Consider the following 17,574-nt stretch of genomic DNA (forward strand, 5'->3'; position numbering starts at 1 on the left):
GAAGAACCAAAGTTCTTCCAGTCCCTCTGGGCACGCAGCTGGTATGCTCAGCACTCCCTACTCTCCCTTTGCAGCTCCTAGAGCTGGACACAACCTCCAGCAAACTCAACTGAAGAGTCGAGATGCAGGGCTTTTCCAGAATCTTCAGTAATGATCGGATTGATTTAATTGCAGCACGTGAGCAGAGCAATGGCACCATGGAAATCAGCACTTTGAGCTCCGTGCACCTGGGCTGCTGCTGTCCCTGGGGGGTTCAGGTGAGAGCAGAGGGGACTAAGGCTGCAGCAGCCCCTGCTTTGTACAGGATGGTGTGTGCTGCTTAGAGCACTGATCAGGCACAGCAGCTTTATTCTGTGCAAACAGCCAGGCTGATTCCCTCTGATCATTTCTGTTCCGTTTTGCCATTTTTAATCCCTCTGGAAAGCAAGTGACACAGTGACTCCAATGCTAATACCTGGTGCAGCCCTCCCATGCCCAAATGCAATATCAATGCAAAATGGAAAGCTCTCAAACCATCCCCAGCTCAGCACCAAGTTTTGCTGCGTCTGCTCTCAGCTCAGGGCCAGATTCCTGCAGCAGCATCCCAGGCAGCGTGCAGATCACCCACCCACCCTTAATTAGTATTCAGCATAGGGAGGGACTGGTGGCACATCCATGGGTGTTTTTCTGCACAGAGCACACCAGGAGGACGGGGAGGAGATGCCACTTTGGGACCATGCACTCACCAGCTCCAGCTTGCCATCCTTGAGGCGAATGTGGGGATCCAGTGCTACTTTGGGTTTGGAGCCCGTGGCTGCTCTCAGGCTGGGGGCTGAGCAGGGTGCTGAAACACCAAGGGGAAATGTTAATGGAAGGGGGCTTGGGTAGAGGAAAGAAGTGCCTGCAAAGCACCGTTCAGGTTATATAAAGTAGAATGTGCATGCAGCAGAACACAACTGAAGAGCAGGATTTGTTAAATGTGGTCCCAGGCACTGGGGGGATGGCAAACCCATACTAAATGCAGGCTTCCTCATGGTTTGAAATGGGACCACAGGACCACAGACTGCCAAAATGCCACTGAGGAACTTTCCAGCCATAAGTTTTTGGATTCCTGGGGTCTGTAATTAAAAGAAGAAATAAATCTACCTGGATCTTGTCTAGGCTAATTGGTTAAGCAAAACCAAAAGCTAAGGAGCAAAGTTGTATGATTGGAAGCCTTGGCTTTTCACAACTCTCATGGGATTAAGCAATGTGGGAAAATACCAGTGCAAGACTTCTTCTCTCCCCAAGACTGCAAAAAGCCTTGTGCTCCTTTCCCAGGCTGCCCAGGCAGGATGTTGGGGTGGGAGCTGCATGCACTGCAGCTGAAACGTTCCTGTGAGAGGAGAAAAGGCAGCAGCTGTGCAGGTTGGAGCTATCTCAAGTTGGAGAGAACCCTCTGCTGACAGCTGTCTGCTCCCTGCAGGTGCCGTTACCAAAGCACAGTAGCGATACAGGGCCCAGGTAACACTGCCATGGCACTTGTGCTTCTCCATCCCTGGGGGAAACCCCACAATTAACCCTGGGAGAAGCTCAGGGTGGCTCTGCTCACCCTACAGCATGGCAATCCCTCATCGTGCCAGCAGCACGGGATTCTCCCAAGGACCAATTCTTCTTTCCTGCCTGAGATCTGCTTTACAGCCTGGGCTCCCATCCCTGGCCCAGCCCTTCAGTGATGCCCGACAGGCACACGCGCCTCATCCTAATCCCAGGATTCATCTGCTCTGCTAATGGCAGCAGCTGGGAAGCAGGAAGATGTAACACATGGGGATTGGCCACCTGCACTTCACTCCCCAAGTTCAAGGGCAGAGCTGTTACCTCTGAGCATGGCTGATCAGGATTAGCTCAGCGAGGCTCTGCTGTCAGCTCTGGACATGCGGATATCCAGGGCGTCTGCTGGTCTCCCACCTCCAGGCAGTCCTGTCCTGGGCTCTGAGCATGGCTTGCTGCTCTTTCAAAGCCACTTGTCTGCTTTCATGGGTGACAACACCAACACAAAGCCTTCCCGGCACTTGGCATGAAGCAAACGTGTGTAATAAAATCCCCCAGCTAAGGCAGGAAGCAATTAGGTCATTGCTATTTTGCTGGATTGCCTCCATGGCCTGGGGGGGTTTTCTCCCCATCACTGAAAGCAATGCCTGCTGGTTGTGGCCACACAAAAGCCTCTCTGAAACCAAGATGGTGCCTGCTGGGGACTCACTGCCATGGTAACAAAGCCCACCTTTCCGGGCAGAAGTAACCTCTGAACCACAAGAATATATGGGATCTTGTGAAAGTAATCTCCCCAGACCCAGAATCATTTGAGCTTTCCTGTTATTCCTTTATGGAAAGGTGAATCTGCATGGGGATCTGAGCTCAGCCCCCCACTGCCAGCCCCCTGGGGACAGCATGGGGCTGTGCCACCAGGTTACCAGCTCACAGAGGGCTCAGAGCATGGGGAGCACGACAAAGTAAGCAAAAATAAAGCTTGGACATAAGAGAAACCTGACAATCTCATCTAGAAGCAACTTTGATTTGAACACCTGAGAGCAACCTGAATGCCTGCACAGTGTCTGGGACTGCCATCTGCAGTGCAACTTTGTGGAACTCGCCTTTTTGCTGTGCTGTGTCTCCATGTATCAACTCTTTGTTCATTCCCATCAGAAGGGAATGCTGCCTGCAAGGATCTTTTTCACCTGGGCAAAGGTGCTGCTGCAAACAAACCCATGGGACAAGCGCTGTCTTCTGTTGCCTGTAGGAGACAGCACTCCTCCAAACCTCTTAGAAAAGACTTTTGCTATTGTGGATAATAAATCAATATGGGCATAACCACCTTCCCTATGTCCTATTGGGATGAGTGTCATTATCACAACATCAGATTCCACTACAGCAATATAATTATTGCTGTAGAAATGAATCTCATTGTCCTCAGCACCGAGGAGCCACAGCTGTGCTTGGGACCAATGCAGACCCAGTAAGGAGCAGGACTCTTACCTGAGACAGTGAGCTCTGGTGGGCAGATATCTGGTGACAAAGAAGGCACAGGAAAATGGTTTTCATGTCTACTCTAGAAAAAGAAGACAAAGAAGGCATAGAAAATCGCTGAGCATAATCTGGTGGTGTAAACAGAGAGCAGAGGAGCTCAGGAGAGAGCAACCCAGCTGTCCCTGAGCCATCCCAAAGTATCTGCACACAGAAAATGTGAGTTCGTCGTTTCTCTAACTGCAATTGAGAGCTGAGGATGAATTTGGCCTGCTGAGCTTTCTCCATAGGGGTTCTCCTTAAGCCTCTGCACTCAAGACACCAGTGAGGTCCTCATTCTGACCGTGCTCACCCCAAACATAACTCAGACCGATGTGACAGGAAGCAGAGATGTGTGCCCACCCTTTCTCAAGTAGCAGCTCGTGGGCTGAAGCCTGAGGATGAAGGGAAAGGAGCCACAGCCCAGCTGAGCTGAGACTTCATTAGGAATTCCATCTTTTAGCAACAAAGTGAGGAAAGGAGAAATTTAATTCCAGCCAGCAGTTTATTTTCACATACAAAGAGAATTACACAAGCTGAATGATAAAGGATCTCTCCATACTACTCAGCTGTGTATATTTAGGCTAAGGCTGGCTTTCATAAGCAAGTCTGCAGCTTGGCATAGCCAAAGGCAACATGTGCTTGGCATTCTTGCAAGTCTGTGTTTCCACAGGGTCCAGAAAAGGGAACCTTTTGGGAATGATGCTCATACAAAAGGAAACACCATCCAGTCTTTTCTTATGGCATTAGAGGTGGAAAAGGGCGGGCGACACACCAGGCATTGCAACAACCCAGGAAAGGAATGCTAACTGCACACAGCCCAGCCACAGGCCTAAATTATCGTGGGGGTTGCATGTTTCAATCCTGTATCACTGTGCACCGCTCCAGCCCTCACCTCTGCAAACACAGCAGAGAGCAAGGAAGCGTGAGCCTGTCTTATCATTAGGCTGGCAAGGAGTAGACATGGGCTGCTTAGGAATGCTACAGGTTCATCCTCATCAGAGGTCTTTAAGAACAAAGAGTTGTTGCTGCCTTAGGAAGGAAACTAGATCAAACTGACTCTCGTAATCCCTTCCAGCCCTATGGCTGCTGGGGAATGAGATGCAGGTTGCTATCCAGGTCGTATTGTTTTTTAAACCTGAGACTCCTGAAACAGGATGGAGGCTCCGGAGACAAAGCTCCTGTCATTTGCCCTAAACCCAAGACAGAAGACACAATATTTCAGCTTTAAAATACCCGATTGCAAAACAGAGCCGTATACGCCAACGCTACAGGCTGTGCACAGTCCAGGAATAATAGTATAAGGTCTCCCAAAAAGGGGCTTTTTTGATGAAAGGAAGATCACAGGACTGTGATCTGTGGTCTCAGACCTGAATTCTCAGCCTACCTCTGGGGACCTCACGTGGACCTTCAGTCTGCAGGAGCTCAGCCCATTTCCCACAGCCTTCGGTGGTGGCGATGGGATGCTGTTATGAGCTGACAGTCCGGGATGTAACCGTCCCCTTCCAGGAATAAAGGCCACTTCTGTGTTTCCCTCATGTCTGAGATGAACAACAAATAGAGAATATTTCAAGAATGAATAAAGTATGGCTGAAATTTGTAGAACTTTTCGTGCCCGTGTTTCTTTCTCCAGGCCAATCTCACTTAAGCCAATGGAATCCACGCCAGTGTGGTGGGATCTCCACCAGCTGGGTTGTTTGTTGGGGCTAAAGTTCTATAGAGCAACCTTGTTGGGCAGTGATGGGGGATATTGCACTGGCAAGGTCTGTGTTACACTTTGGGTGGTCCAGGCTGTCAACATTTCTTTGTACCACAGCAACCTTGAAGTGCCATTCAAACAAAAAGAGCATCCTGCTTCCTGAAGCCAAAGGTTGGCAGGACATTAAGTGTTTCTCCCCAGGACTGTTACACTGTGATGATAACAGGAGATGTACTGCATGCCTACCTGAATTTGGCTTTTTCAATAATTTTTCTGGCCTCTTCCAGTGTGCTGCCCACCAAAGAATCTCTGTTGATAGCAATGAGTTGGTCACCGGGTCGGAGCCGACCGTCCTAAACAAAGAGAAAGAGCACTGGGAAAGAGTGTCCCTCTGCCCAACTCCTTCTCCTGCAATACAGATCTCCATTAGTCCATGCCATGCATTATTCATCCCTCTGTTTCAGAACAGCTGGAGCTTCTAGAAGTCGCCATTCAAAGGCACTGAGGGTTCCTACACTGACTTACCTTGTAGCAATCACCATCTGGTGTAAGTTCTTGGACGTAAACCATGGGACCATCGGGCCTGTTGGCTCCACCGCTGACCGTCAGCCCTAAGCCAGAGGACTTTGCTATAGAAATGCTCTGGATTCCTGATTCAGTGGAGTAGCTGCAAGGGAGAGAGGTTAGCGAGTGACTCGAGGTGACCTGGTTTATTTCCTCACGTCTCTAGACAAACTCTGCCTGGTTTTCTTTATGCATAGGGTCCTCCCAACTTCTCCTGATCTTTTCTGCCTTCGCATCTCTTTACCATAGAATCATAGAACGGCCTGGATTGAAAAGGACCACAGTGATCATCCAGTTCCAACCCCCTGCTATGTGCAGGGTTGCCAACCAGCAGCCCAGGCTGCCCAGAGCCACATCCAGCCTGGCCTCAAGTGCATCCAGGGATGGGACATCCATCCACCCCGCATGGAAGGGAGGAGGTGAGGACTCCAGTTTCTCAGCAGACACTGTTTATCATTAGGAAGATAATTGCCTTGCCTAATCCAGAACGTGGGGAATACCTGTTTTCATTTAAAGAAACGTGCTTTTAAAGACAGAAGAAACTAAGGGCTTAGCTAGTATAGATTTGGCACCCTTGTGCCCAAAGCACACAAAGAATTAATGAGGTTATCATTCAAAATCCAACCTAAATTACCAGACAGGTTAGCTAACTACTAAACATCCATAGCAGGAGTCAAAGCAAAGCTCACAGCTGACTTGATATCTCAGCCAAGTTTGGCCTCAAAGCCTTGCAAGGTGTCCTGAGAATCAGGCTCTCAAACACCTCCGCAGCAATAACAGCCACACAGTAAGAGTGCTTAGGAACCCCACAGTGTGCTGCTGTGCTCTGGGCCGACAGTAATCCATGCCTCAATGCGCCATGCACCTTAAAATATAAAAAATCACTGTCCTAAGAAATGCAGAACCCCCAGAGGGGGTTAATTGAGGAGGGAAGATGCCTGCTTTATCCAAACCAGCTGCCAAGGAGATGAGCTGGCCTCTCCTCTGAAAGGGTCTCTCACTCTGTGCAAGCAGCTTAAACCTCTGGTGCCAAATATTTGTGCTCTGCAAATCCCTAATAAAGGGCTGATATTTAGCAAGAGGATTTACTGGTTCTGCAGCGAAGCCTGATTCTCTGCAGCAGCAACTCGACTTGTTTACAGTGTCAGAGGAAGAGGAGCTGTGGGCCCTGGGGACGAGAGGTCCCAATTCCAGCACTGCTGACACCCTTCATGTTGCGCGTCTCTCAAAGGTCAACCCCACGCACCCTGGAGAGGAGACTCAGCCAAAAACAAGCTCTGCCTGCCCAAACCTCTGACCCTGCGAAATATGAAAGGGCCAGATGACCACATGAAAACACACACTCCAGGAAACGCTCCCAAGGCCAAAGGACGAGGTGTCTGCAGTCGGCCACGGCTCACGGCAGCGCGCAATGCTTTCGTTGCGCCGTGTCGGTGTGCCAGGAGCAGGACAGTGGGAAATGTGCTCTTCAGGCACCTCCTGATGGCACTGGGGGCCTCGCAGAGGTGCTCAGTGGGGTTTGGGGAGGCAGTGGGTACCATCCTCATGGTTGGTGGGAAGCCACAACTTCTCCCCACGTTTCAGAGAGGAGGAAGATGTGTGGTTGCGTGGTTAACCAGGACCCAGATGTGTTGACCATTTTGTTGAGGAAGCTTTTCAGCTTTTGGGGTACAGGTTTGCCAGGAAGAGGAGAGCTGTTGCTGTGACAAGAACAGCAAGGTGACACTCTGGAATGGATACTGAAACAGTAAGCCATTGTGGTGATGCAATAGCATATCAGACATAAGGATGAACAAGCCATCCTTTGAACACTGTATTCAAATTCTGTTTTTCCCTCTAAAACAATGTTAGACATATGGTGGCATCTTTCTGACAGCAAGTGGTCTGGAGCTCCTCACTTTTTACTGTACACATGTCTCCTTAAAGAAACCACGTCCCAACAACTTACTACCAGCTGCTCATGAAAACCAGCGCATCCAAGCCTTTAAAAACCTGGCAGTGCGAGGCTAATGGTTGGACTCAATGACCTTAGAAATCTTTTCCAACTGAAATGATTCTATTCTATGATGCTATGAAAAGCACCACGGGCACCTTGCCCTGCTGACTGGTGAGAGCAGATCACAGTGGTGAGTGGGTCACTGCACCATGGCACCGTGGGGCCTGGCTGTACGTACTGAGCGTGGGGTGCGTGCGCCGGGTTGCCGATGAAGGGGCCGTGGGAGCTGGCTGGGCTCAGCAGCAGCGGGCTCTGGGAGCGCGAGGAGGAGCCTGAGGATGTGCTTTCCAGGTATCGACCTGAACAGCAAAGTCACAATCAGTTCAGGGAACAAAAATTCACCAATACCACCCTCCTGCTTTGCTCTACTGCCAGCAGCTGGTAGTGGCTGGCTTTCAAGCTCCTGGGGAAAACCACATAGGAAAGACATATTGCTTGTGGAGAGGAAGCATTCAGCATCCTCAGCACAAGTGCAGCATGGGGCTGTCACCCCGCTGTCTGCCACAGAGAAAGGGCTGCCAGCCTTCTTGTGGCATGCCAACCCAGAAAGACATCTATCCCCATGCATGTGTGACTTGCCATAATGGCACCTGGCTTAGTTTAACCTTGTCCCTCATTAAGCACTTTCCCTTTGCAGATGACAGGTATTGCTGGGATTACCGGACCAGCACTTCAGTTGAGTCCAGGTATCTGGAAAGCTGTTATGGCCCCAGCTCAATCCTCCCAGAATTTACAAAGCAGGTGCTGACTTGCTGCTTCGTTCTGCACAGGCAAAACCAGCTGTGCCCTGTGTGCCCCGGGGAGATCACTTCCTTCAAGCCTTCACCCAAAGTAAATCAGACTAGAACACATCCAAAATAACTCTGAGACAAAGAAAACTCTCTTGGCAGAAGGATGAAGGGCAGCCATGGAGCTGCTGGCACTGGTACTCACTGCCGCCATGCAGGACTGGTGAGCTCCGAGCAGAGCCGGTGTTGCTCTGGGAGCCAAACTTCTCCAGCAGCTCTGAGAACTCCCTCCTGGAAAGCAAAACACGGAATGGGTCAGCAATTGCTGCTCAGAAGAGTTTCCCACCACGCTGTATGACAGCAGTGCCCTCACGCAGTGACTTATTACCAAGCCCACAGGGCTGGCTCCCTCCAGCACTGAAGGGCAGGCAGAGATTTCTCACACCTAAACCCTGCAATCTCAAGAGGTTGCCTTTGTTAATGCTTTGCTGCCAGGCTGAGTTTGACAACACCTGTAGGTCCTTGCTGGGCCATGACTGCTCATGTATGAGAGACGTTGCTTCGCGACCTTCCTTTCAGCAAGTAGAACGTGTTGAGTTCTTAAGCTATTAAGACCCACCATTAGCCACGTTTACCAGCTCTTGCATCATTTCTATAATCCTTCTTTGAGCTGCTGTGAGCCTCTCACATCCGTTTGGACAAGGAGGCACAGAAAGGGGATGCTGGGGTCAAGCACCGTCCTCACGCACCTGTCCATGCTGCATCTGCTCTTTGGGCAACGCAGCTGCCATTGCTCTGCTCCTGTGCCATCCTCTCCCTTCATAACCCAACGCTTCCCAGCCAAGCCAACCTTCACTCAGTGAGAAAAGTCCCAAGGCTGACTCACTTCTTCCGGGTGTCATTACAGTCAGAGGAGAGACCCTGAAATTGGTGCTTCTGTGGCAGTGGCAGCGTTAGGTGTCCGCTTTGAAGGCAGGAGGGAATCCCCACGGGAAGGCGGCCGGCTGACAGCACAGCCACATGAAAAGCCGAGCGATGAGCAGACAGCTCTCACAGCTGACAGCCAGTCCTGCCCAGGACACAACCTGCAGGAAAGCCACTGCAGCAGCAGTTTCCTCACTGAGCAGCCTGCTCTTGCACACCGACAGACGTTGTGTCATCGGCATTCTCTGCTGGGGAGGTGTTACGTGTTATTGGCCAGGTTAGAGTCAACAATATAAAACGATGAGTGAATCATCAGCTCCTTGGGATCCTGCTGGAAGTGCTCTCAGTAATTTAAGTCTTCCCATTAACAACCAGCTCTTTAACTAACATCAAAGCACAACGTCTGCCTTATCTCCTATTGCCATCAAATGTATGCCTTATTCATCCCTGTTAATGCTAATTTAAATCCAAGTATCACAGGGCGCTTAGTGGAACGTCTCGATGGATCCAAATATTTTGCATCGGCACTGTTGTCTCTATCAACCAAACCTATGACCTTAAAAGAAGACAAAACTGGTTTGTTCCAAAACCTTGTTTCCCATAGAGCTATTTCAAGTGGCAGCTTTGTAGAAATAAGACACTGAGCACCGAGTGAGTTGAAGGACAGGTTAGATAGATCCTATAGGCACTCACTGGGGTTTGGGAAGACAACGGGTACCATCCTGATGGCAAACCACAGCTTCTCCCCATGTTTTAGGCAGGAGGAAGATGAGTGGCTGCGTGGTTAACCAGAACCCAAATCTGTTGACCATTTTGCTTGGGCAGCTTTTCAGCTTTTGGGGTACAGGCTTGCCAGGAAGAGGCAAACTGCTGCCTGACAAAGACATTTAAGGGACACCCTGGAAGGGGGACATTAACAGTAAACCTTCCCAAAACCTCGCTTCTGTGAAGCTACTCCAGCTGGTAGTTTCTAGCTTTAAACACTGAAACATGTCCAAGCACTGAATAAGTTGAAGGATGGCTTGGATAGATCCTATAGCAATGGGATGCTGATTTCCCATCCCATGCTTTCCTTGGGATAAGCCTTGAATGGATCTTCCTTCAGCAGAAATTTCCCAATTTTCCAATAAAAGCCTTGTATTTTCACAGAGCATTCAGGTCCCCATTCACTGGTAACTCATGTGGTGATGGATGGAGTCATCCCTCTGTGACATACTGTAATGGCAGGGCTAACTTGCTAGAAGCTAACATGCTATTTCCAGTGATTACCTAGCCATCAGCAGCTGGCTTTTTGTTTTGGGCTGGGTGTTTCTGTGGTCATCCATTGTTACATTTTCCCCAGATAATAATTCAGCAGAGCATGGGACAGGTTATGAACTTAAAACAATGGCTACAAAATTCTTAGTCAATGCAAATGCAACTGGTCCAGCAGCTCCTGTATTCTTCAGCCCCGCCGAACAATGCAAGCCCAATCAACAGCCCGTGCTGTCAAACCCTTTGTTATGAGCAAGGACAGGCAAGGCTGGGACATTCTTTCATGTTATTTGAGTTTTGTTCATCCACAAAGTGAGGCGTCCAGCCCAGCCGCTCGCTGGAGGGACGGGTGACAACCTGCGTCGCACGCTGCCCTCATGGCTCCTGCTTTGTTGGTCAGTACTGCAAACAGCAATGAAGGCATAAAGATATGATTAACTTGAAGGCTATCCCAGCAGCAAGCAATGCACTGTCCTTTACTCAGTGTTGTATTTGAATTTGAATAGAATCTGGAGAAGAGAGAGCTCCAGGGAGACCCAAGAGTGGCCCTTCAGTGTCTAAAGGGGCTGTAAGAAAGGAGACAGACAGTCTGCTGGGAGAGGAAAAGAGAAAATGGCTTCAAACTAAAAAAAGGGGAGATTCAGATTGGATATAAGAAGCTCTTTACAATTAGGACAGAGAGGCACTGGCACACGTTGCCCCAGCCCTGCAGACCTAAAGGCGAGGCTGGGTGGGCTCTGAGCACTGATAAGCTGTGAGTATCTCCATTCATACAGGGGGTGAGACCAGGAGGTCTTTAAAGGGTCCTTCCAACTCAAATGATTCTACTGCAAGGTGGGATTTGCAAATAGGTGGATGAAGCCCAGTCACTGAACCAGTGCACTGGAGGAATGCTAAAAAAAAAAAAAAAAAAATTAATAATAATAATAATAATCATCTCACTTTGTCCTTTCAGATACTAAGGTACCTCAGAAGCCATCTTAAATATTTAAAAATGTAGATATTTTTTTCTTTGAGCTGGGGCAGTGCAGGGCCTGGAGCTGCCCTGCACAGAGCTCAGCCCTGCAGCACGAGGTTGGATGATGGGGATGCAGCAGCAGCCAGCTGCAGTCGACTTTGCAGCAGATTAAGCAGCAGGGGTCAATCTTCCCGCAGAATATTGTTGTTTTATCTCATAATACCTTTTTGTCCTGCCCTTTTGTTCCAGGGAGAACAAAGGGTGAATCCAACATCAAAGGTGACTGTGAGAGCACTGCGTCTAGAAGCCTGAGCCCTGCACCAAGGCTGGGGAAAGAGAAGCCTGGGATATTGCACTCCTTAATAGCATCTCAATAAATAAAGCCTGCAGGGCAGTGGAACCCTAAACCCGAAGCACTGCAACCATGATGCAAGCAGCCAGCAAAGGCTGTTTTCTCACACCCATTACACAGCAGCCGTGGCATTTCCAGCTCTGAGGTGGGTGATGCTCCATATCCATGGTGCCACTCACTTGCCTGGAAAGCAGTGATGGGCGCACGTGCATCGTGGCTCTGGGGTGAAAGAATCTGTGCTCCTCCTTTAAGAGCAGCTAAAGTGTCTGGAATGTCAGGCTTGCAGGAGTGAAGGAGGCTGGATGTGCTCTGTGCACCTGATGGAGCTATGGGTGTCCCTGTTCATCACATGCAGTGGGACCAGATGGCCTTTAAAGGTTCCTCCAACTCAAACCAAACTCTTCTATAAGAGCCGTCACAGGAGCAGCTCCTCACCCACAGCTGGAGCTGGCAGGGGGAGGGGATCACTTTGCATTTGCTCTATGTGTGTTGCAACCACTGAGTATGGAAAGGCATGATTAACACATCAGCCTGTTTTTGACAAGATGACCACATGTATCATGCTCAGGTGCGTGATCAAACACCAGCTACACTGTGCTTGGAGGTGCAGCACAGGAAGGTTTTCTCACAGCAATAAACCTGAAAGACCAGGATGGTATCAGCACAGCCCACGGAAACAAGGAGCTATTGTAACTTTCAGGCTGAGGATGAATAAACAACGATTACATGTATGCAATAAAATTATCCTCATTAGCCAAAGAGGAGCACAGATGAAATGAGATCCAACAGTCCTCCAGAGTGTCCAGCTCTAAATCTGAAAGCTCTGCTCTGAGCCCTAGCATTACTGCAGCTCTCTGCAGCACGCCTGATGTGCCAGGCCAAAAGCACGCATCTTATACATGCCAGGACTGAGATCCATTAACAGCACAGGTAATTGGGGCCTATAATTAACTTCAGGGACAAATAATAGCGTTTATAAGTCAAATTCACCCAAGGGCAACCACGGCAAAATGCTACTCAGCTGAGTCATGGGGAAAATTGGCAGGCAGGGCGAATCTTCTTCCAAACCCAGAGCCATCGCCTTTCCTCCCCCGCTGCACCTCGTATGCTGAGGGTTTGCAAGGAAAAGCTGCAGGGTGGTGCTCAGCCCATGTCCCAGAAAGCTGACATGGCAGTGTAAAAATGAAGGTAGATGTAAGGAAAAGAGAAAAGTAGGCGGGAAGGAGGGAAATCCTTCCTCCTTGTTCCACAGCCCTTCATCCTGGAGATACATCGTCTGTGAGATGATTATGTAAGCGAAATCTCTGCAAATCTTTACCAAAAAAACCCATAAACTGCTTACATCCCCCCCTGTCCCTCTGGGTAACCTTTTGCAGATTTAACGGATGAGCAGACGGAGGCTGAGCACAGTGCTGGAGGTCTGCCTGCCCCCAGCCAGGCTCTGCACTGCTTCACAGGAGCTGCAGCTGCAGCCAGAGCCACACATGGGGATGCTTTAAGAACCATCTGCTGCAGTTTACGATATTAGGAGGCGAGGTCGAGGGGCCTGAGCAGCTCGGAGCAGACAGAAATCAATGAAGAGTTGAGTATCCCTGCTTATATCAACCTCATGGCCTCACCCAGAGCTTCTGCAGCACCTACTGAGGGACTCGGGCTTTGTGTCATAGCTTGGGATGCAATTTCCACTTGTAAAGCACAATAAAAAATAAGTAGGCTGTCATTAATGCCAAATACTTCTTCCACCAAAATATAATGCTTCTCAGCCCTGCCATTACAGCACTCTCACCACTGAGCTAAGGGAGCGATGCTCCACGGCTATTGATGCATAAGAAATGAAACCACAGTCCCTGACACTAACAGGACATGGGCACACTGAGCAAGTGATGAGCCAACCTGCAGCACAAAGCCCATGATAGCACCTGGCCTTCCGCACTCAGGTCTGTGGTTCCTGGTGCATCTCAGTGTCCCAGAAGTGCCAAAAAGAGATGACGCTTCAGCACGCTGCACCAAATCCCCCTGCAGATGTGAGCATCCTATCCCATACCTGGCTTTCCACAGTCCTGCCCTTGTGACACCATCATTATCATCCAACCAAGACCAAACTGAACTCTTTCCTTCTTCTTTCAGTGCCTCAAATTACCTCTAAAGAAAGCAAAACCTCGAAAGGAGAGGTTTTGGGGAGAAACAAATTGTCCTCCCTTGGCAGGGAGGAATCCTCTGCAGAAGGCAGCGTGAAGGAAACTCAGTGCAGCTAACTGAAAAGGACAGAGAAGTTCCTACTGTCCTTGCACATCTTCACCCAGAGCTCTATGCAGGATGCCATAAGCTGCAGGCAACTCAACAGCACGCAGCAGTGCTGAAGGAACCTTCCCACACCCATGCTGCCCTCAGCCAAACACCCTTGGCTACCTCTATCTTTGCTACGAGCTTGAAGCCCAGTGCTGCAAATGCTCTGCAGGTGCCAACAAATGCCACCATCACCCTTCCCAGTGCAAGATGCCACCCCTCACCTGGCATCGTCGTCGCGGGCTATCAGAAGGCGCATGTGGCTGGTGGCTGATGCTGTCCTCAGGATGTCCACAGCCCTGCAGGACAAGAACCACAATGTCTCAGTGCCGAGTCAGAGTGGGGCTGCACTGTTTTCACCCAGCCATATGTCAAAGCTCACGTCAAACTTGTCTGTTTTCACACACAAACTTCTCATTTGATGATTCTTGAGTTGGCCCTTGGGAACAGTGCTGGGTGCAGAATCCCTTTGTTTGCAACAGAGCACGGGCAAAGCAATGCCCTGCTGTCCTCCATGCAACCTACAGCCTAAACCACTTCACAGAACCACACAAAACCAAGAGGAATGCAAGATTTCTGTCTGGATACGGTACCTCTCACTGGTAACCCCAATTAGAGAATCTCCATTGACCTCCAGGATCTGGTCTCCTGGCTGCAGGCGCCCTAGAAGAGAAAACTAATGGATAAAAACTGCAGAAAATACAGCTTGAAGGGACTTGGAGAGGTTGGGCTGCTCCTGCCTTTGCTCAGAGACAGAATGAAATATGCATGGGTCGCTCTGAGATGCTCTCATCCAACCTGTTTTTCAAGATATCCCTAGATGAAGTTTCTACCACGGCCCTGAACAACTCCGCCAACATCAGAGGCCTTCTATGCTGTAGGGAGGAACGAAGACAAAGGCAAAAGTGACATTAAACTTTTGCTTAATTCAATTTAAGGTCAAGAAAAAAGCCCACAAGTGGCAACTTCACCTGTTCTTGATTGTTCTGCTTTGGATGGAAAAATGATGTTGTAACATTGGGGGGGGGGAAAAAAAAGTCTTCTTGGATTAAGTCCTAAAAGGTGAACTCCGCAGACCCTTTGCCTAATACTCACTGACCTGGAGAAGTCATCCCACTGCTGTATGCAATGCCATGCAATCACTGCAAGCAGAGAAGTGGAGTGAGCTTCATGTGGCGGGGATGGAACTTGGCTTAAAGAGACAAAGCAATCCTATAAAAGAGCCCAAAGGCAAGGCTGCCCTCCTTCACTGCAGTGATTATCATTGCTAAACCCAACTCTGCTGCTGGAGAATCTAGAAGGAAACACCCAAAATGCCCAACAAAGCAGCACATAGAATATACCATCCTCTGGCTTTTCCAATCGCCCTCTTCCATATTTCACTCACCATCAGCGTAAGCAACACCCCCTGGCAGGATCCTCTTGACATAAACTCCATATTCTTCTCCAGTGAGCTCCTTGATGCCACCGATCACCTTAATTCCTGGGGGAGGAGAAGCACCATGGCACAAAGGCATGAACTGTCTCTCTCTCAGATCTGACTTGTTGCAAGCCATACCTGTGATAAGTCCTGCGCACCTCTCGTGCTACACCAGCAGCAGGGTGAGGTCAATAACATAGGACAGAGGCCAAGAGCATCTGGGAGCACCTCCTCCACTTTGAGGAGCACTCAAGCCAGGAATGACTGCCTTCCAACAACTGAAAACTCAACGTTTGCAGTTAATGTGATCAATGCTGGGAAAGGGCACGATTCTGCTCTTGTGTGTGCCTCTGATGAGACCCACTGGGTGTTGCCTTGGGGGCTATGCAGCTCCCCATGCCCCACGGGTTCCCTCACCACAGGCTGGCACTGCATGGCCACATCCCCGCCGGCACACGTAAGCTGGCTGGAAGAGGCGCAAGAGACTTATTTACCCACTCTCATTAAATCCCACTTGGAGGATACAGGCTGCAGACAGAAGGATTAAAAAGCTTGGCTTTAATTAACAAATCTGTCCCAGGACCCGCCGGTCGGGCATTCTGCTGCTGTGGCCATGAGGGCAGGCTGAGGACAGTGGCACACAGCAGGGACATGCCCTAGTGTTGGCCCCAGCTCAGGACCTCTGGGGACAGCAACACAGCATCTACCCACTGCTCCGTGCTCACTGTATCCTAAACCCTAAGGGCCCAACCATTTTCAGCTATCCCTGGGGAAAGTCCTCATGTTTGGAGTTCTCTGATGTTAAATTTGTGGTAGAACACAGATTATCATAATTTTTCATTTCGGCCACATTTCGCACCCACTCACTGCTCCTTCTCCCAGGCAATGGTACAGGTGGTGAGGCAAAGGCACAGAGATGGTGCCCCTTTCCTGCAGATACCCAGGCTCAAGCTGGATGGGCTCTGAGCACGGATGGAGATGCAAGTGTCCCTGTTCATTGCAGAGGGGAGAGACCCTTTAAGGGTCCCTTTCAAAGCAAATGATTCGGTGGTTCCATGAACCCCAGCCCTGCTGGAGTGGTGTTATGCAAAGTGCATCCCGTAGCAGCTGGCTGTACCGTGCCCACTGGTGGAAATGCTGACCTATAGCCGTGAAAATGGGTAGCAAAGAGCCCTGCTTGCCAAGAGCACAGGGACAGGGGAAGTCCAAGCGAGGGGGCAGGGAGGGATGGCAGCTCAGTGAGACAAGCAGGGATGGCAGCGTGCATCAGGGAAAGGAGGTACAGATGTACACCTCAGAGGTGGTGCAGCTGGGAGAGCATCCAGCAGCACCACGATGCCCATTCACAACCACCTCCCAGGTATCAACTGAATAACGACTCGTTTCTCTTTTGTGTCTGCAAATTGATTGTAATAATGGCTTAAATATAGCCAAAGTATCTACAAATCCTCCTTCATCTCCAACAATGTCAGGGGAAAATCCGACCTTGTTATTAAAATCAGTGATTACTGATTGCTCCTAGCCACGCTCAAACTTTGACAAGGGGAAAAAAAATGAAACCAAAAACCCCTTTTCTGTCCCTAAACAAGAGAGTGTTGCACCAAGGAGCCCTCACCCAGGCCTGGGGTTGGCACTGAGCAATGGGATAGGATGAGGCTGGCAGTGATGAACACAACCTGTCCCATATGGGGGTCCCAGCCCAGAGCAAGCATGATGCTCAGCCCCACCATTCAAAGCCCTTCAGGGCTTTGTTTGGGATTTCTGCAGCTTGGCTAGCATTCTCGAGAGCCTTCATGTTTTATAAACACCTATTTCAATTGAGTTTCTATCTGAGATCCAGTTTAGGTAAATAACGGCTCTTTAATTATCACAGCATCAAAGTCCCGGTATAATGCTTATTAAGTCATACTCAGGGCCAGATAATCTAGCCTATTTTAGATCTCTGTCTTTAATCTTCCTATTCTGGCAAAGGTCCTGGAGCTGATTCTGATGACCCCCCCCTCATTTCTCTTCTGAAGAAGAAAGGCAACTGGGAAATTCCAGGTGGGAATTCAGTTTACACAAACCAAAACAAGAAGTTTTCTCCAGGTTCCTAGCAATCCTACATCATTCTGAGACCCTCTAGCTTCCCAGTTGCATCTAATCCTGCTCCCACTAATGCCAGTGTTGTAGTTCTCAGCTTCTCAGCCCTATAATCTCACCTGCTCCTGGCTCGCCACGGGTCAGGGGTGTGCTGGCTAATCCGGTTGTTTGGCCCAACAGCCTTCATCCCTGGTCATCCCAGCAGCATGAGCTCTGCTCCAAGCATGGGAACCCAAACCCTCCTCTTCCCTCTTCTACCACCTCACCACTGAAATTCCCTTTCTGGGGGGACC

General features: G+C 49.7%; 1 protein-coding gene across 1 annotated transcript in view; it reads right to left on the reverse strand.

The window, feature by feature from the left end:
- LOC306952134 (syntaxin-binding protein 4-like) overlaps positions 1–17,574 on the reverse strand; it is a gene marked incomplete at both ends in the record, with an annotated part of 36,352 nt that overhangs the window by 9,518 nt on the left and 9,260 nt on the right. Inside the window, 10 exon segments of the mRNA XM_079542784.1 lie at positions 726–823; positions 2,992–3,064; positions 4,406–4,559; positions 4,964–5,070; positions 5,243–5,384; positions 7,456–7,576; positions 8,211–8,296; positions 14,004–14,078; positions 14,373–14,442; positions 15,167–15,262. Coding sequence (XP_079398910.1) covers positions 726–823; positions 2,992–3,064; positions 4,406–4,559; positions 4,964–5,070; positions 5,243–5,384; positions 7,456–7,576; positions 8,211–8,296; positions 14,004–14,078; positions 14,373–14,442; positions 15,167–15,262 — 1,022 coding nt within the window.

Source organism: Tetrao urogallus (genome assembly GCF_951394365.1).
Source record: "Tetrao urogallus genome assembly, chromosome: 15".
Classification (NCBI taxonomy): domain Eukaryota; kingdom Metazoa; phylum Chordata; class Aves; order Galliformes; family Phasianidae; genus Tetrao; species Tetrao urogallus.